Source organism: Salmo salar, chromosome ssa18 (assembly GCF_905237065.1).
Source record: "Salmo salar chromosome ssa18, Ssal_v3.1, whole genome shotgun sequence".
In the NCBI taxonomy this organism is placed as follows: domain Eukaryota; kingdom Metazoa; phylum Chordata; class Actinopteri; order Salmoniformes; family Salmonidae; genus Salmo; species Salmo salar.
The window spans coordinates 10,001-37,500 of record NC_059459.1 but is presented as its reverse complement, the minus strand read 5'-3'; the positions used below and the strand labels follow the sequence as shown (position 1 = coordinate 37,500).

Below are 27,500 nucleotides of genomic sequence, written 5' to 3'. Positions count from 1 at the left end.
GCCTGTAGTAACTTCAGGTGCAGTGTGTGTGTGTGCCTTCCCTGTAGCTCAGTTGGTAGAGCATGGTGTTTGCAACGCCAGGGGTTGTGGGTTCGATTCCCACGGGGGGCCAGCACAGGAAAATAATTATATGAAATGTATGCATTCACTACTGTAAGTTGCTCTGGATAAGAGCGTCTGCTAAATGACAAAAATGTAAAAATGTGTGTGTAGTATTTGTGAAGTATTGTGTGTACCAGCAATGTCGCTGTCCTCTGAGCTCTCTCTGTCTGACGTTTGTTGAATCCAGAACCCAAACCTAGACAACCTCCTCTGAGAGAGAGAGAGAAGAGAGAGAGAGACATAAAGTGAATAATTTCAGTGGATACAGCGCCTTCGGAAAATATTCAGACTCCTTCCACATTTTGTTACGTTACAGCCTTATTCTGAAATGGATTAAATAAAAACATTTCCTCATCAATCTACACACAATACCCCATAATGACATCACAATACCCCATAATGACATCAGAATATCCCATAATGACATCACAATACCCCATAATGACATCAGAATATCCCATAATGACATCACAATACCCCATAATGACATCACAATACCCCATAATGACAAAGCAAAAACAGGTTTTAAATTTTATTTTGATGGTAGAGTTTTTCAACAAGACAGTGACCCAACACACCTCCAGGCTGTGTAAGGGCTATTTGACCAAGAAGGAGAGTGATGGAGTGCTGCATCAGATGACCTGGCCTCCACAATCACCCGACCTCAACCCAATTGAGATGGTTTGGGATGAGTTGGAACGCAGAATGAAGGAAAAGCAGCCAACAAGTGCTCAGCATATGTGGGAACTCCTTCAAGACTGTTTGAAAAGCATTCCTCATGAAGCTGGTTGAGAGAATGCCAAGAGTGTGCAAAGCTGTCATCAAGGCAAAGGGTAGCTACTTTGAAGAATCTCAAATATAAAATATATTTTGATTTGTTTAATACTTTTTTGGTTACGACATGATTCCATATGTGTTATTTCATAGTTTTGATGTTTTCACTATTATTCTACAATGTAGAAAATAGTAAAAAATAAAGAAAAAACCTGGAATGAGTCGGTGTGTCCAGACTGTTGACTGGCACTGTTTGTAAATTTGATATTTCCTTTTGTTTTTATACATTTGCAAAAATTTCTAAAATCCAGTTTTTGCTTTGACATTATGGGGTATTGTGTTTAGACTGATGGGGCGAAAAAAAACTATTTAATCAATTTTAGAATAAGGCTGTAACGTAACAAAATGTGGAAAAGGTCCAGGGCTCTGAATACCTTCCGAATGCACCGTATGTGAGAATGTGGCTGAGACAGTGTGTGTCTGTGTTTTTGATTTCCTATTTTTGTGGATACCAGAGGTCCTCACAAGGATAGCAAAACAAGGAAAATTCGGACAAGTGGGGACATTTTGCCGGTCCCCACAAGGAAAAATACTATTTTAGGCTTAGGGATTTGGTGTAGGGTTAGAATTAGTGGTTTGTGAGGGAGAAGCTGTGTCTGTGTGTATATGTGAGGGGAGAAGCCCTGTGTCTGTGTGTATATGTGAGGGGAGACGGCCTGTGTGCTGTGTGTATATGTGAGGGGAGAAGCCCTGTGTGCCTGTGTGTATATGTGAGGGGAGAAGCCCTGTGTCTGTGTGTATATGTGAGGGGAGAAGCCCTGTGTGTCTGTGTGTATATGTGAGGGGAGAAGCCCTGTGTGTCTGTGTGTATATGTGAGGGGAGAAGGCCTGTGTCTGTGTGTATATGTGAGGGGAGAAGGCCTGTGTCTGTGTGTATATGTGAGGGGAGAAGCCCTGTGTGCCTGTGTGTATATGTGAGGGGAGAAGGCCTGTGTCTGTGTGTATATGTGAGGGGAGAAGCCCTGTGTCTGTGTGTATATGTGAGGGGAGAAGCCCTGTGTCTGTGTGTATATGTGAGGGGAGAAGCCCTGTGTCTGTGTGTATATGTGAGGGGAGAAGCCCTGTGTCTGTGTGTATATGTGAGGGGAGAAGCCCTGTGTGTATATGTGAGGGGAGAAGTCTGTGTGTATATGTGAGGGGAGAAGCCCTGTGTGTATATGTGAGGGGAGAAGGCCTGTGTCTGTGTGTATATGTGAGGGGAGAAGCCCTGTGTGTATATGTGAGGGGAGAAGCCCTGTGTCTGTGTGTATATGTGAGGGGAGAAGCCCTGTGTCTGTGTGTATATGTGAGGGGAGAAGCCCTGTGTCTGTGTGTATATGTGAGGGGAGAAGCCCTGTGTCTGTGTGTATATGTGAGGGGAGACGCCCTGTGTCTGTGTGTATATGTGAGGGGAGAAGCCCTGTGTCTGTGTGTATATGTGAGGGGAGAAGCCCTGTGTGTCTGTGTGTATATGTGAGGGGAGAAGCCCTGTGTCTGTGTGTATATGTGAGGGGAGAAGCCCTGTGTCTGTGTGTATATGTGAGGGGAGAAGCCCTGTGTCTGTGTGTATATGTGAGGGGAGAAGCCCTGTGTCTGTGTGTATATGTGAGGGGAGAAGCCCTGTGTCTGTGTGTATATGTAGGGGAGAAGCCCTGTGTGTATATGTGAGGGGAGAAGCCCTGTGCGTCTGTGTGTATATGTGAGGGGAGAAGCCCTGTGTCTGTGTGTATATGTGAGGGGAGAAGCCCTGTGTCTGTGTGTATATGTGAGGGGAGAAGCCCTGTGTCTGTGTGTATATGTGAGGGGAGAAGCCCTGTGTCTGTGTGTATATGTGAGGGGAGAAGCCCTGTGTGTATATGTGAGGGGAGAAGCCCTGTGTGTCTGTGTGTATATGTGAGGGGAGAAGCCCTGTGTCTGTGTGTATATGTGAGGGGAGAAGGTCTGTGTCTGTGTGTATATGTGAGGGGAGAAGCCCTGTGTCTGTGTGTATATGTGAGGGGAGAAGGCCTGTGTGCCTGTGTGTATATGTGAGGGGAGAAGCCCTGTGTCTGTGTGTATATGTGAGGGGAGAAGGCCTGTGTGTCTGTGTGTATATGTGAGGGGAGAAGGCCTGTGTGTCTGTGTGTATATGTGAGGGGAGAAGCCCTGTGTCTGTGTGTATATGTGAGGGGAGAAGCCCTGTGTGTGTGTGTATATGTGAGGGGAGAAGGCCTGTGTGTCTGTGTGTATATGTGAGGGGAGAAGGCCTGTGTGTCTGTGTGTATATGTGAGGGGAGAAGCCCTGTGTGTCTGTGTGTATATGTGAGGGGAGAAGCCCTGTGTCTGTGTGTATATGTGAGGGGAGAAGGCCTGTGTGTGTGTGTATATGTGAGGGGAGAAGGCCTGTGTGTCTGTGTGTATATGTGAGGGGAGAAGCCCTGTGTCTGTGTGTATATGTGAGGGGAGAAGGCCTGTGTGTGTGTGTATATGTGAGGGGAGAAGGCCTGTGTCTGTGTGTATATGTGAGGGGAGAAGCCCTGTGTCTGTGTGTATATGTGAGGGGAGAAGCCCTGTGTCTGTGTGTATATGTGAGGGGAGAAGGTCTGTGTGCCTGTGTGTATATGTGAGGGGAGAAGGCCTGTGTGCCTGTGTGTATATGTGAGGGGAGAAGCCCTGTGTCTGTGTGTATATGTGAGGGGAGAAGGCCTGTGTGCCTGTGTGTATATGTGAGGGGAGAAGCCCTGTGTCTGTGTGTATATGTGAGGGGAGAAGGCCTGTGTGCCTGTGTGTATATGTGAGGGGAGAAGCCCTGTGTGTCTGTGTGTATATGTGAGGGGAGAAGGCCTGTGTCTGTGTGTATATGTGAGGGGAGAAGCCCTGTGTGTGTGTGTATATGTGAGGAGAGAAGCCCTGTGTCTGTGTGTATATGTGAGGGGAGAAGCCCTGTGTCTGTGTGTATATGTGAGGGGAGAAGCCCTGTGTCTGTGTGTATATGTGAGGGGAGAAGCCCTGTGTCTGTGTGTATATGTGAGGGGAGAAGCCCTGTGTGCCTGTGTGTATATGTGAGGGGAGAAGCCCTGTGCCTGTGTATATGTGAGGGGAGAAGCCCTGTGTGTGTTGTCAGGTTATATACCCCCCCTGGTGACAGGGACATGTAACAACCAACTAGAAATCTGACTGACAGAACAATAACAGACTAATGAACGGATGTAAAATTCTGAATTTACATTAACTAGGGAACGAATGGATGGACAGAGATATATGGATGGAACAATAGGTAGATACAGGTAACTGCCAGAATAAAGGAAACACCAACATAAAGTGGCCTCCACCAACCAGGACAACTTCAATGAGCCTTGGCACCGATTCTACAAGTGTCTGGAAATCTATCGGAAGGATGTGACATCATTCTTCTATGAGAAATTGCATCATTTGGTGTTTTTGTTTGGTGAATCTCCCCGTAAGAGTTGAATTGGTTTGAGATCCCCTTTAAACCCCCTATAGTCTTTTGAGACCCATCTTTCAAATGGCTTATAGTTCATAAAGCTTTTATTCATCATTTTAAACCCCCATTATACTCTTTTGAGACCCCTCTTTCAAATTCACTGTGATCTCTTATTCTATCCATGGTAGGTAGCCAAAATAATGGACAACCGGACATTTTTATACATGACCCTAAGGATGATGGGATGTTCATTGCTTAATTAACTCAGGAACCACACCTGTGGAAGCACCTGGTTTCAACATGCTTTGTATGCCTCATTTACTTCCAAGTGTTTCCTTTATTTTGGCAGTTACCTTTAAATAGATATATAGATAGATACACTACATAGCCAAAAGTATGTGGACACGTGCTTATCAAACATTTAATTCCAAAATAATGGCCATTAATATGGAGTTGGTCCCCCCCTTTGCTGCTATAACAGCCTCCACTCTTCTGGGAAGGCTTTCCACTAGATGTTGGTACATTGCTGCTATAACAGCCTCCACTCTTCTGGGAAGGCTTTCCACTAGATGTTGGAACATTGCTGCTATAACAGCCTCCACTCTTCTGGGAAGGCTTTCCACTAGATGTTGGTACATTGCTGCTAGAACAGCCTCCTCTCTTCTGGGAACATTGCTGCAGGGACTTGCTTCCGTTCAGCCACAAGAGCATTAGTGAGGTCGGGCACTGATGTTGGGCGATTAGGCCTGGCTCGCAGTCGGCGTTCCAATTCATCTCAAAGGTGTTCGATGGGGTTGAGGTCAGGGCTCTGTGCAGGCAAGTCAAGTTCTTCCACACCGATCTCCACAAACCATTTCTGTATGGACCTCGCTTTGTCCATGGGGGCATTGTCATGTTGAAACAGGAAAGGGCTTTCTATAAACTGTTGCCACAAAGTTGAAAGCACATAATCGTCTAGAATGTCATTGTATGCTGTAGCGTTAAGGTTTCCCTTCATTGGAACTAAGGGGCCTGAACCATGAAAAACATCCCCAAACCATTATTCCTCCTCCACCAAACTTTACAGTTGGCACTATGCATTGGAGCAGGTAGTGTTCTCCTGGCATCCGCCAAACCCAGTTTAGTCCGTCGGACTGCCAGATGGCGAAGCGTGATTCATCACTCCAGAGAACACATTTCCACTGCTCCAGAGTCCAATGGCGGCGAGCTTTGTACCACTCCAGCCGACGCTTGGCATGGCGCATGGTGATCTTAGGCTTGTGTGCGACTGCTTGGCCGTGGAAACCCATTTCATGAAGCTCCCGAAGCAAGGTTATTGGGCTGACGTTGCTTCCAAAGGCAGTTTGGAACTCGGTAGTGAGTGTTGAAACCGAGGACAGATGATTTTTATGCGCTTCAGCACTCGGCGGTCCCATTCTGTGAGTTTGTGTGTCCTACCACGTCACGGCTGAGCCGTTGTTGCTCCTGGATGTTTCCACTTCACAATAACAGCACTTACAGTTGACCGGGGGTAGCTCTAGCAGGGCAGAAATGTGACTTGCTGGAAAAGTGGCATCCTATGACGGTGCAACATTGAAAGTCACTGAGCTCTTCAGTACGGGCCATTCTACTGCCAATGTTTTTCTATGGAGATTGCATGGCTGTGTGCTCGAATTTTATACACCTGTTAGCAACGGGTGTGGCTGAAATAGCCGAATCCACTAATTTGAACGGGTGTCCACATACTTTTGGCCAACTAGTGTACATAGAGATAAAGTAGATAGACAAAACAATAGAAATATAGATAGATCAATAGATCAATAGATGATGAACAATAGATAGATATATACTATAGATAGATAGATACTATAGATAGATAGATACGATAGATAGATAGATATAGATACTATAGATACTATAGATACTATAGATAGATAGATAGATAGATAGATAGATAGATAGATACTATAGATAGATAGATAGATAGATAGATAGATACTATAGATAGATAGATAGATAGATAGATAGATAGATAGATAGATAGATAGATAGATAGATACTATAGATAGATAGATAGATAGATAGATAGATAGATAGATAGATAGATAGATAGATAGATAGATAGATAGATAGATAGATAGACAGATACTATAAATAGATAGATAGATAGATAGACAGATACTATAGATAGATAGATAGATAGATAGATAGATAGATAGATAGATAGATAGATAGATAGATAGATAGATAGATACAGACAGACAGACAGACAGACAGACAGACAGACAGACAGACACACTATAGATACTATAGATAGATAGATAGATAGATAGATAGACAGACAGACAGACAGACAGACAGACAGACAGACAGACAGACAGACAGACAGACAGACAGATAGATAGATAGATAGATAGATAGATAGATAGATAGATAGATAGATAGATAGATAGATAGATAGATAGATAGATAGATAGATAGATTATATATATACACACTACCGTTCAAAAGTTTGGGGTCACTTAGAAATGTCCTAGTTTTTGAAAGAAAAGTAAATTTTTTGTCCATTAAAATAACATCAAATTGATCAGAAATACAGACGCCTCACAAGTCCTCAACTGGCAGCTTCATTAAATAGTACCGTAAAAACACCAGTCTCAACGTCAACAGTGAAGAGGCGACTCCAGGATGCTGGCCTTCTAGGCAGAGTTGCAATGAAAAAGCCATCTCTCAAACTGGCCAATAAAAAGAAAAGATTAAGATGGGCAAAAGAACGCAGACACTGGACAGAGGAACTCTGCCTAGAAGGCCAGCATCCTGCCAGTTGAGGACTTGTGAGGAGTCCTTTTCTCAAACTAGACACTCTAATGTACTTATCCTCTTGCTCAGTTGTTCACCGGAGATCTTCGGTTTCAGTTTCTTGGCGATTTCTCACATGGAATAGCCTTCATTTCTCAGAACAAGAACAGACTGATGGGTTTCAGAAGAAAGTACTTTGTTTCTGGACATTTTGAGCCTGTAATCGAACCCACAAATGCTGATGCTCCAGATACTCAACTAGTCTAAAGAAGGACAGTTTCATTGCTTCTTTAATAAGAACAGTTTTCAGCTGTGCTAAAAAAATTGCAACAGGGTTTTTTAATGATCAATTAGCCTTTTAAAATGATAAACTTGGATTAGCTAACACAACGTGTCATTGGAACACAGGAGTGATGGTTGCTGATAATGGGCCTCTGTACGCCCATGTAGATATTCCATTAAAAATCAGCCGTTTCCAGCTACAATAGTTATTTACAACATTATCAATGTCTACACTGTATTTCTGATCAATTTGATGTTATTTTTAATGGACAAAAATGTTTTCTTTCAAAAACAAGGACATTCCTAAGTGACCCAAAACTTTTCAACGGTAGTGTATATACAGTTGAAGTCGGAAGTTTACATCCACTTAGGTTGGAGTCATTAAAATTCGATTTTCAACCACTCCACACATTTCTTGTAAACAAACTATAGTTTTGGCAAGTCAGTTAGGACATCTACATTGTGTTAGTTCCAACAATTGTTTACAGACAGATTGTTTCACTTTTAATTCACTGTATCACAAATCCAGTGGGTCAGAAGTTTACATAAACTAAGTTGACTGTGCCTTTAAACAGCTTGGAAAATTCCAGAAAATGATGTCATGGCTTTAGAAGCTTCTGATAGGCTAATTGACATCATTTGAGTCAATTGGAGGTGTACCTGTGGATGTATTTCAAGGCCTACCTTCAAACTCAGTGCCTCTTTGCTTGACATCATGGGAAAATCTAAATCAGCCAAGACCTCAGAAAACAAATTGTAGACCTCCACAAGTCTGGTTCATCCTTGGGAGCAATTTCCAAACGCCTGAAGGTACCACATTCATCTGTACAAACAATAGTACGCAAGTATATTCTGTCTCCTAGAGATGAACATACTTTGGTGCGAAAAGTGCAAATCAATCCCAGAACAACACCAAAGGACCTTGTGAAGATGCTGGAGGAAACAGGTACAAAAGTATATATTTCCACAGTGAAACAAGTCCTATATCGACATAACCTGAAAGGCCGCTCAGCAAGGAAGAAGCCACTGCTCCAAAACAGCCATAAAAAATCCAGACTACGGTTTGCAACTGCACATGGGGACAAAGATCATACTTCTTGGAGAAATGTCCTCTGGTCTGATGAAACAAAAATAGAACTGCTTGGCCATAATGACCATCGTTATGTTTGGAGGAAAAAGGGGGAGGCTTGCAAGCCGAAGAACACCATCCCAACCGTGAAGCACGGGGGTGGCAGCATCATGTTGTGGGGGTGCTTTGCTGCAGGAGGGACTGGTGCACTTCACAAAATATATGGCATCATGAGGTAGGAAAATTATGTGGATATATTGAAGCAACATCTCAACACATCAGTCAGGAAGTTAAAGCTTGGTCGCAAATCGGTCTTCCAAATGGACAATGACCCCAAGCATACTTCCAAAGTTGTGGCAAAATGGCTTAAGGACAACAAAGTCAAGGTATTGGACTAAGCTTGTGGTATTGTGGTAAGCTTGTAGAAGGCTACCTGAAATGTTTGACCCAAGTTAAACAATTTAAAGGCATTGCCAATCAAATACTAATTGAGTGTATGTAAACTTCTGACCCACTGGGAATGTGATGAAAGAAATAAAAGCTGAAATAAATCATTCTCTCTACTATTATTCTGACATTTCACATTCTTAAAATAAAGTGGTGATCCTAACTGACCTCAGACAGGGAATTTTTACTAGGATTAAATGTCAGGAATTGTGAAGAACAGAGTTTAAATGTATTTGCCTAAGGTGTATGTAAACTTCCGACTTCAACTGTATATAGATAGATAGAACAATAGACAGAACGACAAGACAAGACAGAATTTAATTTATGCTATGAAATGAGAAGTTCCCCCTCCTAGCAAATAGCTTGGCAAAACAATCCAAGCTCGTTTTGAAAAATATATTTTCGAACGCACCATCAGTTACAGCTTCGCATATGAAACGGAAAGTTGAATATAGCCCCACCCAGTGACCTTATACTACAGTTGAGTGTAGACGCTTTAGGCTAACGTTAACTAGATAACTAACGTGAGGTAAATGTAGGCCTAAGTGTCACATCCTGACCAGCAGGTGGAGTAGGTGACAATTTGTGACACTAAGCATGTATCAATAGAAGAGCCAGCTGAAGCTTGAGAGGAATGGATGACGCAGTAGGAAGGGCTTGTAATGTGGATGACCGCCTAGCTACTACTCTGCTACTCATAATGATGTATTGGTTGATCTAACTATAACTAGACTACTAGTGGTGATGTATTGGTTGACCTAGCCTCCTGTAATTATCAGCTGGTTGACCTCGCCTCCTGTAATTATCAGCTGGTTGACCTAGCCTCCTGTAATTATCAGCTGGTTGACCTAGCCTCCTGTAATTATCAGCTGGTTGACCTAGCCTCCTGTAATTATCAGCTGGTTGACCTCGCCTCCTGTAATTATCAGCTGGTTGACCTAGCCTCCTGTAATTATCAGCTGGTTGACCTAGCCTCCTGTAATTATCAGCTGGTTGACCTAGCCTCCTGTAATTATCAGCTGGTTGACCTAGCCTCCTGTAATTATCAGCTGGTTGACCTAGCCTCCTGTAATTATCAGCTGGTAATTATCAGCTGGTTGACCTAGCCTCCTGTAATTATCAGCTGGTTGACCTAGCCTCCTGCAATTATCAGCTGGTAATTATCAGCTGGTTGACCTAGCCTCCTGTAATTATCAGCTGGTTGACCTAGCCTCCTGTAATTATCAGCTGGTTGACCTAGCCCCCTGTAATTATCAGCTGGTTGACCTAGCCTCCTGTAATTATCAGCTGGTTGACCTAGCCTCCTGTAATTATCAGCTGGTTGACCTCGCCTCCTGTAATTATCAGCTGGTTGACCTAGCCTCCTGTAATTATCAGCTGGTTGACCTAGCCTCCTGTAATTATCAGCTGGTTGACCTCGCCTCCTGTAATTATCAGCTGGTTGACCTAGCCTCCTGTAATTATCAGCTGGTTGACCTAGCCTCCTGTAATTATCAGCTGGTTGACCTCGCCTCCTGTAATTATCAGCTGGTTGACCTAGCCTCCTGTAATTATCAGCTGGTTGACCTAGCCTCCTGTAATTATCAGCTGGTTGACCTCGCCTCCTGTAATTATCAGCTGGTTGACCTAGCCTCCTGTAATTATCAGCTGGTTGACCTCGCCTCCTGTAATTATCAGCTGGTTGACCTAGCCTCCTGTAATTATCAGCTGGTTGACCTAGCCTCCTGTAATTATTACTCAAACAGGCCTACTATTTAAGAAGAAAGTACTGGTATTCAGACACGGCCATTGTAATCGTGAGAGCCTGTTAAAATGGAAACCGGAAAAACGAACCACCCTTTTTATAGGGCCCCACATGCATTGACCTTTTTTTGCACTGACTCTACCCACACACTCACAGTGACACCCCAACACACACACACACACACACACACACACACACACCACATACGCCTACACACACATATAACACGTGCACACATGCATACTGCCGCCACACACACTCACCACATATGCTGCTGCTACTGTATTATCTATCCTGTTGCCTAGTCACTTCACCCCTACCTATATGTACGTGTAATTAGCTTGTACCCCTGCACATTGACTTGGAACTGGCATCCCGTGTATATAGCCATGTTATTTGTAGCCAAGACAACTCAGGAGTGGCTTCGGGACAAGTCTCTGAATGTCCTTGAGTGGCCCAGCCAGAGCTCGGACTTGAACCTGATCGTACATCTCTGGAGAGACCTGAAAATAGCTGTGCAGTGACGCTCCCCATCCAACCTGGCAGAGCTTGAGAGGATCTGCAGAGAAGAATGGGAGAAACTCCCCAAATACAGGTGTGCCAAGCTTGTAGCGTCATGCCCAAGAAGACTAGAGGCCGTAATGACTCGATGTCTAAAAACCTGTTTTTGCTGCGTCATTATGGGGTAGTGTGTGTAGATTGATGAGGGGATTTTTTTCATATCCATTTTAGAATAAGGCTGTAAAGTAACAAAATGTGGGAAAAGTCAAGGGGTCTGAACACTTTCCGAAGGCGCTGTACATATATCTTCATCTTTAACTCTGTTTGAAGATGACCCATAGGTAAGCATTTCGCTTTTAGTCTACACCTTCTGTTTACAAAACATGTGACAAATAAAATGAGATTTGGATGGACAGATAGAATAGATAGATAGAATAGAATAGATAGATAGAATAGATAGAATAGATAGAATAGATAGATAGAATAGATAGATAGAATAGATAGAATAGATAGATAGAATAGATAGAATAGATAGATAGAATAGATAGATAGAATAGAATAGATAGAATAGATAGATAGAGTAGATAGATAGAATAGATAGAATAGATAGATAGAATAGATAGATAGAATAGATAGATAGAATAGATAGAATAGATAGATAGAATAGATAGAATAGATAGATAGAATAGATAGAATAGATAGAATAGATAGATAGAATAGATAGAATAGATAGATAGAATAGATAGATAGAATAGATAGATAGAATAGATAGAATAGATAGATAGAATAGATAGATAGATAGAATAGATAGATAGAATAGATAGAATAGATAGAATAGATAGATAGAATAGATAGATAGACAGATAGAATAGATAGATAGAATAGATAGAATAGATAGATAGAATAGATAGAATAGATAGATAGATAGAATAGATAGATAGAATATATAGAATAGATAGATAGAATAGATAGATAGAATAGATAGAATAGATAGATAAGATAGGTAGAATAGATAGATAGATAGAATAGATAGATAAGATAGGTAGAATAGATAGATAGAATAGATAGATAAGATAGGTAGAATAGATAGATAGAATAGATAAGATAGATAGAATAGACAGATAGAATAGATAGAATAGATAGATAGAATAGATAGATAAGATAGAATAGATAGAATAGATAGATAGAATAGATAGATAGAATAGATAAGATAGAATAGATAGAATAGATAGAATAGAATAGATAGATAGAATAGATAGAATAGATAGAATAGATAGATAGAATAGATAGATAGAATAGACAGATAGAATAGATAGATAGAATAGATAGAATAGGTAGAATAGAATAGATAGATAGAATAGATAGAATAGACAGATTGAATAGATAGATAGAATAGATAGAATAGACAGATTGAATAGATAGATAGAATAGATAGAATAGATAGATAGAATAGATAGAATAGGTAGAATAGAATAGATAGATAGAATAGATAGATAGAATAGATAGAATAGATAGATAGAATAGATAGAATAGATAGAATAGAATAGGTAGAATAGAATAGATAGATAGAATAGATAGAATAGATAGATAGAATAGATAGATAGAATAGATAGATAGAATAGATAGATAGAATAGATAGATAGAATAGATAGATAGAATAGATAGATAGAATAGATCGAATAGATAGAATAGATAGATAGACGGATTGAACCTTGAGTGGAATACTCTGGGCTTGTGTTGCTATGCGGACAGCTTCTCTCAACTTCTTCTTGAATCTCTGGAGAGACTTCCCCTGTAGGAGAGGAGAGAGGAAATAGAGGAGGAGAGGAGACAGAGAGGAGAGGAGACAGGGATGAGAGGAGGAGAGGAGAGAGGAGACAGAGAGGAGAGGAGAGAAGAGGAGACAGGGATGAGAGGAGGAGAGAGAGGAGGAGAGGAGAGAGGAAATAGAGGAGGAGAGGAGAGAGGAGACAGAGAGGAGAGGAGAGAAGAGAAGACAGGGATGAGAGGAGACAGGGATGAGAGGAGAGGAGACAGGGATGAGAGGAGAGGAGAGAGGAGGAGAGGAGACAGGGATGAGGAGAGGAGAGGAGGAGAGGAGACAGGGATGAGAGGAGGAGAGGAGACAGGGATGAGAGGAGGAGAGGAGACAGGGATGAGAGGAGACAGGGATGAGAGGAGAGAAGAGGAGACAGGGATGAGAGGAGGGAAGAGGAGACAGGGATGAGAGGAGAGAGAGGAGGAGAGGAGACAGGGATGAGAGGAGAGAGGAGACAGGGATGAGAGGAGACAGGGATGAGAGGAGGAGAGGAGACAGGGATGAGAGGAGACAGGGATGAGAGGAGAGGAGAGAGGAGGAGAGGAGACAGGGATGAGAGGAGAGAGGAGGAGAGGAGACAGGGATGAGAGGAGGAGAGGAGACAGGGATGAGAGGAGGGAAGAGGAGACAGGGATGAGAGGAGAGAGGAGGAGAGGAGACAGGGATGAGAGGAGGAGAGGGATGAGAGGAGAGAAGAGGAGACAGGGATGAGAGGAGACAGGGATGAGAGGGATGAGAGGAGAGAAGAGGAGACAGGGATGAGAGGAGAGAGGAGGAGAGGAGACAGGGATGAGAGGAGACAGGGATGAGAGGAGAGAAGAGGAGACAGGGATGAGAGAAGACGAGACAGGGATGAGAGGAGACAGGGATGAGAGGAGGAGAGGAGACAGGGATGAGGAGAGGAGACAGGGATGAGAGGAGGAGAGAGAGGAGGAGAGGAGAGGAGACAGGGATGAGAGGAGAGGAGAGGAGACAGGGATGAGAGGAGAGGAGACAGGGATGAGAGGAGAGGAGACAGGGATGAGAGAAGACGAGACAGGGATGAGAGGAGACAGGGATGAGAGGAGGAGAGGAGACAGGGATGAGGAGAGGAGACAGGGATGAGAGGAGGAGAGAGAGGAGGAGAGGAGACAGGGATGAGAGGAGACAGGGATGAGAGGAGGAGAGGAGACAGGGATGAGGAGAGGAGACAGGGATGAGAGGAGAGAGGAGGAGAGGAGACAGGGATGAGAGGAGAGAGGAGACAGGGATGAGAGGAGAGAGGAGACAGGGATGAGAGGAGAGAGGAGACAGGGATGAGAGGAGAGAGGAGACAGGGATGAGAGGAGGGGAAGAGAGGAGACAGGGATGAGAGGAGGGGAAGAGAGGAGACAGGGATGAGAGGAGGGGAAGAGAGGAGACAGGGATGAGAGGAGAGAGGAGACAGGGATGAGAGGAGAGAGGAGACAGGGATGAGAGGAGGGGAAGAGAGGAGACAGGGATGAGAGGAGGGGAAGAGAGGAGACAGGGATGAGAGGAGAGAGGAGACAGGGATGAGAGGAGACAGGGATGAGAGGAGACAGGGATGAGAGGAGACAGGGATGAGAGGAGAGGAAGAGAGGAGACAGGGATGAGAGGAGGAGAGGAGACAGGGATGAGGAGAGGAGACAGGGATGAGGAGACAGGGATGAGAGGAGAGAGATGGAAAGAAAAAACAGAGGCAGGACAGATATGAGCAGTATAGAATACGGCATTATCCATTTGGTTGCAATGAAAATTGTTCTTCTGCCTTCATCCCAACCACAGACACACACCCATGTTAAAGGCCCAGGGTCAACCACAGTGCAGTGGCCCAGACACACACCCATGTTAAAGGCCCAGGGTCAACCACAGTGCAGTGGCCAAACACACACCCATGTTAAAGGCCCAGGGTCAACCACAGTGCAGTGGCCCAGACACACACCCATGTTAAAGGCCCAGGGTCAACCACAGTGCAGTGGCCAAACACACACCCATGTTAAAGGCCCAGGGTCAACCACAGTGCAGTGGCCAAACACACACCCATGTTAAAGGCCCAGGGTCAACCACAGTGCAGTGGCCAAACACACACCCATGTTAAAGGCCCAGGGTCAACCACAGTGCAGTGGCCCAGACACACACCCATGTTAAAGGCCCAGGGTCAGCCACAGTGCAGTGCCACTGGATGTAGAGCTCTTTTGGGGTTAAGTGCCTTGTTCAAGGGCACAACGGTAGTGGATAATAGTAACGGTCAGAAACCAGCAGCCAGTTCAGCCCCATCTGTGTCATCACCCAGGACTTAGTTTACTGGTCCACCTTTTGTAACCGCTTGGCTACCCTAACACTAGTTCAGGTTCAGTCCCTTGGCCTACCTCATCCTCAACAGGACAGATAAGAGATATAGAAGAGAGATAGAAGAGATAGAAGAGATAGAAGAGGGATAGAAGAGAGATAGAAGAGAGATAGAAGAGAGACAGAAGAGGGATAAAAGAGGGATAGAAGAGAGATAGAAGAGGGATAGAAGAGATATAGAAGAGGGATAGAAGAGGGATAGAAGAGGGATAGAAGAGGGATAGAAGAGAGATAGAAGAGATAGAAGAGGGATAGAAGAGAGATAGAAGAGGGATAGAAGAGAGATAGAAGAGAGATAGAAGAGGGATAGAAGAGGGATAGAAGAGGGATAGAAGAGGGATAGAAGAGATATAGAAGAGGGATAGAAGAGGGATAGAAGAGGGATAGAAGAGAGATAGAAGAGATAGAAGAGGGATAGAAGAGAGATAGAAGAGGGATAGAAGAGAGATAGAAGAGAGATAGAAGAGGGATAAAAGAGGGATAGAAGAGGGATAGAAGAGGGATAGAAGAGAGATAGAAGAGGGATAGAAGAGGGATAGAAGAGAGATAGAAGAGATAGAAGAGAGATAGAAGAGAGATAGAAGGGGAATAGAAGAGATAGAAGAGGGATAGAAGAGAGATAGAAGAGGGATAGAAGAGAGATAGAAGAGAGATAGAAGAGGGATAACAGAGGGATAGAAGAGAGATAGAAGAGAGATAGAAGAGGGATAGAAGAGAGATAGAAGAGAGATAGAAGAGGGATAACAGAGGGATAGAAGAGGTATAGAGGAGGTATAGAAGAGGGATAGAAGAGAGATAGAAAAGATATAAGAGATATAGAAGAGGGATAGAAGAGATAGAAGAGGGATAGAAGAGATATAGAAGAGAATTGGAGAGGAATGGAAGAGAGATTGAAGAGATATAGAAGAGAGATAGAAGATACAGAAAAGAGATTGAAGAGATATAGAAGAGATAGAAGAGATATAGAAGACAGATAGAAGAGATAGAAGAGATATTGAAGCGGTATAGAAGAGGGATGGAAGAGCGATCGACAGGAGATTAAATAGGTATAGAAGGGATATTAAATAGGTATAGAAGGGATATTAAATAGGTATAGAAGGGATATTAAATAGGTATAGAAGAGAAAGAAGGGATATTAAATAGGTATAGAAGGGATATTAAATAGGTATAGAAGGGATATTAAATAGGTATAGAAGGGATATTAAATAGGTATAGAAGGGATATTAAATAGGTATAGAAGGGAGATTAAATAGGTATAGAAGGGATATTAAATAGGTATAGAAGGGAGATTAAATAGGTATAGAAGGGATATTAAATAGGTATAGAAGGGAGATTAAATAGGTATAGAAGAGAAATGAGATTAAATAGGTATAGAAGGGATATTAAATAGGTATAGAAGAGATATTAAATAGGTATAGAAGGGATATTAAATAGGTATAGAAGGGATATTAAATAGGTATAGAAGAGAAAGAAGGGAGATTAAATAGATATAGAAGGGATATTAAATAGGTATAGAAGGGATATTAAATAGGTATAGAAGGGATATTAAATAGGTATAGAAGGGATATTAAATAGGTATAGAAGAGAAATGAGATTAAATAGGTATAGAAGAGATATTAAATAGGTATAGAAGAGAAAGAAGGGAGATTAAATAGATATAGAAGGGATATTAAATAGGTATAGAAGGGATATTAAATAGGTATAGAAGGGATATTAAATAGGTATAGAAGGGATATTAAATAGGTATAGAAGGGATATTAAATAGGTATAGAAGAGAAATGAGATTAAATAGGTATAGAAGAGATATTAAATAGGTATAGAAGAGAAAGAAGGGAGATTAAATAGATATAGAAGGGATATTAAATAGGTATAGAAGGGATATTAAATAGGTATAGAAGGGATATTAAATAGGTATAGAAGGGATATTAAATAGGTATAGAAGGGATATTAAATAGGTATAGAAGGGATATTAAATAGGTATGTATAGAAGAGCTTTAGAAGAGAGATAGCTGAGGAGTACAGCTGACGTCAGAAGTTTACATACACCTTAGCCAAATACATTTAAACTCAGTTTCACAATTCCTGACATTTAATCCTAGTATAAATTCCCTGTTTTAGGTCAGTTAGGATCACCACTTAATTTTAAGAATGTGAAATGTCAGAATAATAGTAGAGAGAATTATTTATTTAAGCTTTTATTTCTTTCATCACATTCCCAGTGGGTCAGAAGTTTACATTTGGTAGCATTGCCTTTAAAATTGTTAAACTTGGGTGAAATGTTTCGGGTAGCCTTCCACAAGCTTCCCACAATAAGAATTTTGGCCCATTCCTCCTGACAGAGCTGGTGTAACTGAGTCAGGTTTGTAGGCCTCCTTGCTCGCACACACTTTTTCAGTTCTGCCCACAAATCTTCGATAGGTTTGAGGTCAGGGCTTTGTGATGGCCACTCCAATACCTTGACTTTGTTGTCCTTAAGCCATTTTGCCACAACTTTGGAAGTATGCTGGGGGTCATTGTCCATTTGGAAGACCCATTTGCGACCAAGCTTTAACTTCCTGACTGATGTCTTGAGATGTTGCTTCAATATATCCACATAATATTCACATAATCTATTTTGTGAAGTGCACCAGTCCCTCCTGCAGCAAAGCACCCCCACAACATGATGCTGCCACCCCCGTGCTTCACGGTTGGGATGGTGTTCTTCGGCTTGCAAGCCTCCCCCTTTTTCCTCCAAACATAACGATGGTCATTATGGCCAAACAGTTCTATTTTTGTTTCATCAGACCAGAGGACATTTCTCCAAGAAGTATGATCTTTGTCCTCATGTGCAGTTGCAAACCGTAGTCTGGCTTTTTTATGGCGGTTTTGGAGCAGTGGCTTCTTCCTTGCTGAGTGACCTTTCAGGTTATGTTGATATAGGACTTGTTTTACTGTGGATATAGATACTTTTGTACCTGTTTCCTCCAGCATCTTCACAAGGTCCTTTGCTGTTGTTCTGGGATTGATTTGCACTTTTGGCACCAAAGTACGTTCATCTCTAGGAGACAGAACGCGTCTCCTTCCTGAGCGGTATGACGGCTGCATGGTCCCATGGTGTTTATACTTGCGTACTATTGTTTGTACAGATGAATGTGGTACCTTCAGGCGTTTGGAAATTGCTCCCAAGGATGAACCAGACTTGTGGAGGTCTACAATTTGTTTGAGGTTTTGACTGATTTCTTTTGATTTTCCCATGATGTCAAGCAAAGAGGCACTGAGTTTGAAGGTAGGCCTTGAAATACATCCACAGGTACACCTCCAATTGACTCAAATGATGTCAATTAGCCTATCAGAAGCTTCTAAAGCCCTGACATCATTTTCTGGAATTTTCCAAGCTGTTTAAAGGCACAGTCAACTTAGTGTATGTAAACTTCTGACCCACTGGAATTGTGATACAGTGAATTATAAGTGAAATAATCTGTCTGTAAACAATTGTTAGAAAAATGACTTGTGTCATGCACAAAGTAGATGTCCTAACTGTCTTGCCAAAACTATAGTTTTTTAACAAGAAATTTGTGGAGTGGTTGAAAAATCGAGTTTTAATGACTCCAACCTAAGTGGATGTAAACTTCTGACTTCAACTGTATCTCTCTCACCCCAGTATTCCTACCACCGGAGCAAGAGGGAAAGCAAAACAACAACACAACTTCTTCTCTCCTTGGCAGCTGATTCTGAACGGGACAAAGACCTGACTAGTGATAGGTATGTTTATAGCCGCGTATATGCGCCCATTTCTCAGTGCTTGAGCCACGTTCCGAACTTCGTCCCCTCTCGCACTCATTTAAACAAACAGGTAGTACCTGCTTTATATACTCAAGCTAAATCTGAAGTTGTCGATGAATTGGCCAATGACCCTGTGTTGCACTTCCTACAGATGGATGGACCTCTTGGGCTACAGAGTTACTTAAGAGTGACAGCCAATCACATCATCCCGGAGTGGGAGATGAGAATTATCGTGCTACAGACACGTTCCCTTTTTTTGAAAGTCACACAAGTGCACATCTTTTTGTCTTTGTAAGAAAACATTATAGCACAGACCTATACAATATCTGAGGTTTTAAACAGGCCTATACAATATCTGAGGTTTTAAACAGGCCTATACAATATCTGAGGTTTTAAACAGGCCTATACAATATCTGAGGTTTTAAACAGACCTATACAATATCTGAGGTTATAAACAGGCCTATACAATATCTGAGGTTTTAAACAGACCTATACAATGTCTGAGGTTTTAAACAGACCTATACAATGTCTGAGGTTTTAAACAGGCCTATACAATATCTGAGGTTTTAAACAGACCTATACAATGTCTGAGGTTTTAAACAGGCCTATACAATATCTGAGGTTTTAAACAGACCTATACAATGTCTGAGGTTTTAAACAGACCTATACAATGTCTGAGGTTTTAAACAGGCCTATACAATGTCTGAGGTTTTAAACAGGCCTATACAATATCTGAGGTTTTAAACAGGCCTATACAATATCTGAGGTTTTAAACAGGCCTATACAATATCTGAGGTTTTAAACAGACCTATACAATATCTGAGGTTTTAAACAGGCCTATACAATGTCTGAGGTTTTAAACAGACCTATACAATATCTGAGGTTATAAACAGACCTATACAATATCTGAGGTTTTAAACAGGCCTATACAATATCTGAGGTTTTAAACAGACCTATACAATATCTGAGGTTTTAAACAGGCCTATACAATATCTGAGGTTTTAAACAGACCTATACAATATCTGAGGTTATAAACAGGCCTATACAATATCTGAGGTTTTAAACAGGCCTATACAATGTCTGAGGTTTTAAACAGACCTATACAATGTCTGAGGTTTTAAACAGGCCTATACAATATCTGAGGTTTTAAACAGACCTATACAATGTCTGAGGTTTTAAACAGGCCTATACAATGTCTGAGGTTTTAAACAGACCTATACAATATCTGAGGTTTTAAACAGGCCTATACAATGTCTGAGGTTTTAAACAGACCTATACAATGTCTGAGGTTTTAAACAGGCCTATACAATATCTGAGGTTATAAACAGGCCTATACAATGTCTGAGGTTTTAAACAGGCCTATACAATGTCTGAGGTTTTAAACAGACCTATACAATGTCTGAGGTTTTAAACAGGCCTATACAATATCTGAGGTTTTAAACAGGCCTATACAATATCTGAGGTTTTAAACAGGCCTATACAATATCTGAGGTTTTAAACAGGCCTATACAATATCTGAGGTTTTAAACAGACCTATACAATGTCTGAGGTTATAAATGCATAATGTATTTAATTCTAGTGTTGTTGTTGATTAGTAATCGTGTGCTTTCATTTCAGTAAATCCAAAGTGTCATGATCCCTGATTAGTGCTCTCACCAGGCATTACATGACTCCCGATCATACACGGAATCAGGAATACCGTTTTCTCATTACATGACTCCCGATCATACACGGAATCAGGAATACCGTTTTCTCATTACATGACTCCCGATCATACACGGAATCAGGAATAACGTTTTCTCATTACATGACTCCCGATCATACACGGAATCAGGAATAACGTTTTCTCATTACATGACTCCCGATCATACACGGAACCAGGAATACCAACAACACGTATTTTATTAAATAAACAAAATGTAACTACAGTAACTGTTGATATTTAATTTTCCCGAAACCAAACTGTAACCCCAAAACCATAACAGGTACCAAGCAATTGGTTTTTATGAACTGTTCGAACGCTAACAGATGAGACAGAAGAGGGCAAATCAACTGAACTCAACACCAGCTCAGTGGGCTAACAGTCTCAACACCAGCTCAGTGTGCTAACAGTCTCAACACTAGCTCAGTGGGCTAACACAGTCTCAACACTAGCTCAGTGGGCTAACAGTCTCAACACTAGCTCAGTGTGCTAACAGTCTCAACACTAGCTCAGTGTGCTAACAGTCTCAACACCAGCTCAGTGTGCTAACAGTCTCAACACCAGCTCAGTGGGCTAACACAGTCTCAACACTAGCTCAGTGTGCTAACAGTCTCAACACTAGCTCAGTGTGCTAACACAGTCTCAACACTAGCTCAATGGGCTAACAGTCTCAACTGAACTCAACACTAGCTCAGTGCGCTAACTGAACTCAACACTAGCTCAGTGGGCTAACTGAACTCAACACTAGCTCAGTGGGCTAACAGTCTCAACTGAACTCAACACTAGCTCAGTGTGCTAACACAGTCTCAACACTAGCTCAATGGGCTAACAGTCTCAACTGAACTCAACACTAGCTCAGTGTGCTAACACAGTCTCAACTGAACTCAACACTAGCTCAGTGTGCTAACACAGTCTCAACACTAGCTCAATGGGCTAACAGTCTCAACTGAACTCAACACTAGCTCAGTGCGCTAACTGAACTCAACACTAGCTCAGTGGGCTAACTGAACTCAACACTAGCTCAGTGTGCTAACACAGTCTCAACTGAACTCAACACTAGCTCAGTGTGCTAACACAGTCTCAACACTAGCTCAATGGGCTAACAGTCTCAACTGAACTCAACACTAGCTCAGTGCGCTAACTGAACTCAACACTAGCTCAGTGGGCTAACTGAACTCAACACTAGCTCAGTGGGCTAACAGTCTCAACTGAACTCAACACTAGCTCAGTGTGCTAACACAGTCTCAACTGAACTCAACACTAGCTCAGTGTGCTAACACAGTCTCAACTGAACTCAACACTAGCTCAGTGTGCTAACACAGTCTCAACTGAACTCAACACTAGCTCAGTGTGCTAACACAGTCTCAACTGAACTCAACACTAGCTCAGTGTGCTAACACAGTCTCAACTGAACTCAACACTAGCTCAGTGTGCTAACACAGTCTCAACTGAACTCAACACTAGCTCAGTGTGCTAACACAGTCTCAACTGAACTCAACACTAGCTCAGTGTGCTAACACAGTCTCAACTGAACTCAACACTAGCTCAGTGTGCTAACACAGTCTCAACTGAACTCAACACTAGCTCAGTGTGCTAACACAGTCTCAACTGAACTCAACACTAGCTCAGTGTGCTAACACAGTCTCAACTGAACTCAACACTAGCTCAGTGGGCTAACAGTCTCAACTGAACTCAACACTAGCTCAGTGTGCTAACACAGTCTCAACTGAACTCAACACTAGCTCAGTGTGCTAACACAGTCTCAACTGAACTCAACACTAGCTCAGTGTGCTAACACAGTCTCAACTGAACTCAACACTAGCTCAGTGTGCTAACACAGTCTCAACTGAACTCAACACTAGCTCAGTGTGCTAACACAGTCTCAACTGAACTCAACACTAGCTCAGTGTGCTAACACAGTCTCAACTGAACTCAACACTAGCTCAGTGTGCTAACACAGTCTCAACTGAACTCAACACTAGCTCAGTGTGCTAACACAGTCTCAACTGAACTCAACACTAGCTCAGTGTGCTAACACAGTCTCAACTGAACTCAACACTAGCTCAGTGTGCTAACACAGTCTCAACTGAACTCAACACTAGCTCAGTGTGCTAACACAGTCTCAACTGAACTCAACACTAGCTCAGTGGGCAAACACAGTTTTGAGTGGCACAGACAACCAGGGTTAAATTCCCTGCCCTTTTCCAGAAGACTAACCGTGATGGCGGCATCCTCAGTGAGTTCTGTGTAATTTCTGACTTTAGACCGACACACCCAGGCTCTGCTGGCTGGTTCCCCCAGGTAGGTTACATGGTACCTGCACTACACACACACACACACACACACACACACACACACACACACACACACACACACACACACACACACACACACACACACACACACACACACACACACACACACACACATTACACACAAACTGAAATGTTCACATGAAAGACACTACCCCAGTGTTTTCATTCAGTCATTTATAATAGGATCTTACAGGGTACAGGTCAGCGTGTATCTTACAGGGTACAGGTCAGCGTGTATCTTACAGGGTACAGGTCAGCGTGTATCTTACAGGGTACAGGTCAGTGTGTATCTTACAGGGTACAGGTCAGTGTGTATCTTACAGGGTACAGGTCAGTGTTTATCTTACAGGGTACAGGTCAGCGTGTATCTTACAGGGTACAGGTCAGCGTGTATCTTACAGGGTACAGGTCAGTGTTTATCTTACAGGGTACAGGTCAGTGTGTATCTTACAGGGTACAGGTCAGTGTGTATCTTACAGGGTACAGGTCAGCGTGTATCTTACAGGGTACAGGTCAGTGTTTATCTTACAGGGTACAGGTCAGCGTGTATCTTACAGGGTACAGGTCAGTGTGTATCTTACAGGGTACAGGTCTGCGTGTATCTTACAGGGTACAGGTCAGCGTGTATCTTACAGGGTACAGGTCAGTGTGTATCTTACAGGGTACAGGTCAGCGTGTATCTTACAGGGTACAGGTCAGCGTGTATCTTACAGGGTACAGGTCAGCGTGTATCTTACAGGGTACAGGTCAGCGTGTATCTTACAGGGTACAGGTCAGTGTGTATCTTACAGGTCAGTGTGTATCTTACAGGGTACAGGTCAGTGTGTTTCTTACAGGGTACAGGTCAGTGTGTATCTTACAGGGTACAGGTCAGCGTGTATCTTACTACAGGGTACAGGTCAGTGTGTATCTTACAGGGTACAGGTCAGTGTGTATCTTACTACAGGGTACAGGTCAGTGTGTATCTTACAGGGTACAGGTCAGCGTGTATCTTACAGGGTACAGGTCAGCGTGTATCTTACAGGGTACAGGTCAGTGTTTATCTTACAGGGTACAGGTCAGTGTGTATCTTACAGGGTACAGGTCAGCGTGTATCTTACAGGGTACAGGTCAGTGTGTATCTTACAGGGTACAGGTCAGCGTGTATCTTACAGGGTACAGGTCAGTGTTTATCTTACAGGGTACGGGTCAGTGTGTATCTTACAGGGTACGGGTCAGTGTTTATCTTACAGGGTACGGGTCAGTGTGTATCTTACTACAGGGTACAGGTCAGTGTGTATCTTACTACAGGGTACAGGTCAGTGTGTATCTTACTACAGGGTACAGGTCAGTGTGTATCTTACAGGGTACAGGTCAGTGTTTATCTTACAGGGTACAGGTCAGTGTGTATCTTACAGGGTACAGGTCAGCGTGTATCTTACAGGGTACAGGTCAGTGTGTATCTTACAGGGTACAGGTCAGTGTGTATCTTACTACAGGGTACAGGTCAGCGTGTATCTTACAGGGTACAGGTCAGTGTGTATCTTACAGGGTACAGGTCAGTGTGTATCTTACTACAGGGTACAGGTCAGTGTGTATCTTACTACAGGGTACAGGTCAGTGTGTATCTTACAGGGTACAGGTCAGCGTGTATCTTACAGGGTACAGGTCAGCGTGTATCTTACAGGGTACAGGTCAGCGTGTATCTTACAGGGTACAGGTCAGCGTGTATCTTACAGGGTACAGGTCAGCGTGTATCTTACAGGGTACAGGTCAGCGTGTATCTTACAGGGTACAGGTCAGCGTGTATCTTACAGGGTACAGGTCAGTGTTTATCTTACAGGGTACAGGTCAGTGTGTATCTTACAGGGTACAGGTCAGCGTGTATCTTACAGGGTACAGGTCAGCGTGTATCTTACAGGGTACAGGTCAGCGTGTATCTTACAGGGTACAGGTCAGCGTGTATCTTACAGGGTACAGGTCAGCGTGTATCTTACAGGGTACAGGTCAGTGTGTATCTTACAGGGTACAGGTCAGTGTTTATCTTACAGGGTACAGGTCAGTGTGTATCTTACAGGGTACAGGTCAGTGTGTATCTTACAGGGTACAGGTCAGTGTGTATCTTACTACAGGGTACAGGTCAGTGTGTATCTTACAGGGTACAGGTCAGTGTGTATCTTACAGGGTACAGGTCAGTGTGTATCTTACTACAGGGTACAGGTCAGTGTGTATCTTACAGGGTACAGGTCAGCGTGTATCTTACAGGGTACAGGTCAGTGTGTATCTTACAGGGTACAGGTCAGCGTGTATCTTACAGGGTACAGGTCAGCGTGTATCTTACAGGGTACAGGTCAGCGTGTATCTTACAGGGTACAGGTCAGCGTGTATCTTACAGGGTACAGGTCAGCGTGTATCTTACAGGGTACAGGTCAGCGTGTATCTTACAGGGTACAGGTCAGCGTGTATCTTACAGGGTACAGGTCAGCGTGTATCTTACAGGGTACAGGTCAGCGTGTATCTTACAGGGTACAGGTCAGTGTGTATCTTACAGGGTACAGGTCAGTGTGTATCTTACAGGGTACAGGTCAGCGTGTATCTTACAGGGTACAGGTCAGCGTGTATCTTACAGGGTACAGGTCAGTGTGTATCTTACAGGGTACAGGTCAGCGTGTATCTTACAGGGTACAGGTCAGCGTGTATCTTACAGGGTACAGGTCAGCGTGTATCTTACAGGGTACAGGTCAGCGTGTATCTTACAGGGTACAGGTCAGCGTGTATCTTACAGGGTACAGGTCAGCATGTATCTTACAGGGTACAGGTCAGTGTGTATCTTACAGGGTACAGGTCAGTGTTTATCTTACAGGGTACAGGTCAGTGTGTATCTTACAGGGTACAGGTCAGTGTGTATCTTACAGGGTACAGGTCAGCGTGTATCTTACAGGGTACAGGTCAGCGTGTATCTTACAGGGTACAGGTCAGCATGTATCTTACAGGGTACAGGTCAGTGTGTATCTTACAGGGTACAGGTCAGTGTTTATCTTACAGGGTACAGGTCAGTGTGTATCTTACAGGGTACAGGTCAGTGTGTATCTTACAGGGTACAGGTCAGTATTCCTGTTGAACTGGCAGAATGTCTTGGTGTCGGGATCTCTCTCCACTATCGCTGGCCACCTGGATCAATGAATCAATAATCACATTGTCAATACAATACAATCAGTGCTCCATATTACAATGGAGGACAGCACAGTGGTTATACAGCAGTGTCATGTTATATAGACTTTTCTAGTTTGTCCATTCATTCTAAATTGAGGCCAGGTGTTGCATTAGCTTCCAGAAATCAGCATTTTCAAAAAGGCAGACAGACAGACCATCAAAGAATCTGTGTTTTAAAACCATTTCATCCTCCATTTTATATCGAAGTCAACAGTGTTGTTTTGATTCAATGGAGTGATCAGGACGTGCAGCTGTAATTTTCCTTCACAGAAAATACATCACTGCACCACTTTCACCAAAAATAGCTTCATGTTCATCAGATGACAACAGACGTGGCTGTTTGGCTGGAAGCCACAAAAAATGTTGACACATTTAAATGTAAATGAGCTTACAACAAGAAAGCAAGGTATTTAAAAAAATAAAAATCATGCATGGCCATCATATTTCTAATGTTTAGAATAGAAAGAATGTAGCCATCATATTTCTAATGTTTAGCATAGAAGGAATGTAGCCATCATATTTCTAATGTTTAGCATAGAAAGAATGTAGCCATCATATTTCTAATGTTTAGAATAGAAAGAATGTAGCCATCATATTTCTAATGTTTAGAATAGAAGGAATGTAGCCATCATATTTCTAATGTTTAGAATAGAAGGAATGTAGCCATCATATTTCTAATGTTTAGAATAGAAAGAATGTAGCCATCATATTTCTAATGTTTAGCATAGAAAGAATGTAGCCATCATATTTCTAATGTTTAGCATAGAAGGAATGTAGCCATCATATTTGTAACGTTTAGCATAGAAGGAATGTAGCCATCATATTTCTAATGTTTAGCATAGAAGGAATGTAGCCATCATATTTCTAATGTTTAGCATAGAAGGAATGTAGCCATCATATTTCTAATGTTTAGCATAGAAGGAATGTAGCCATCATATTTCTAATGTTTAGCATAGAAGGAATGTAGCCATCATATTTCTAATGTTTAGCATAGAAGGAATGTAGCCATCATATTTCTAATGTTTAGAATAGAAGGAATGTAGCCATCATATTTCTAATGTTTAGAATAGAAGGAATGTAGCCATCATATTTGTAACGTTTTGCTTTAAGTTCATTTTACCAGAGAAAAGTACATGAGAAAAGTAGCTAAACGTCAGAGTTCTGTCTGCTGATAGAATATCCATTTGAGAATTAAGGAATT

At 42.5% G+C, this 27,500-nt stretch overlaps 1 protein-coding gene across 1 annotated transcript in view; it reads right to left on the bottom strand.

Annotated features, from left to right (window-relative positions):
• The window catches only part of LOC106595551 (zinc finger CW-type PWWP domain protein 1), a gene marked incomplete at its 5' end in the record, with an annotated part of 39,930 nt that overhangs the window by 5,701 nt on the left and 6,729 nt on the right, over positions 1–27,500 (bottom strand). Inside the window, 4 exons of the mRNA XM_045700628.1 lie at positions 237–312; positions 12,872–12,952; positions 23,010–23,114; positions 26,182–26,257. Of these exons, the coding sequence (XP_045556584.1) occupies positions 237–312; positions 12,872–12,952; positions 23,010–23,114; positions 26,182–26,257 (338 nt within the window). The remainder of the gene's footprint in view (positions 1–236; positions 313–12,871; positions 12,953–23,009; positions 23,115–26,181; positions 26,258–27,500) is intronic.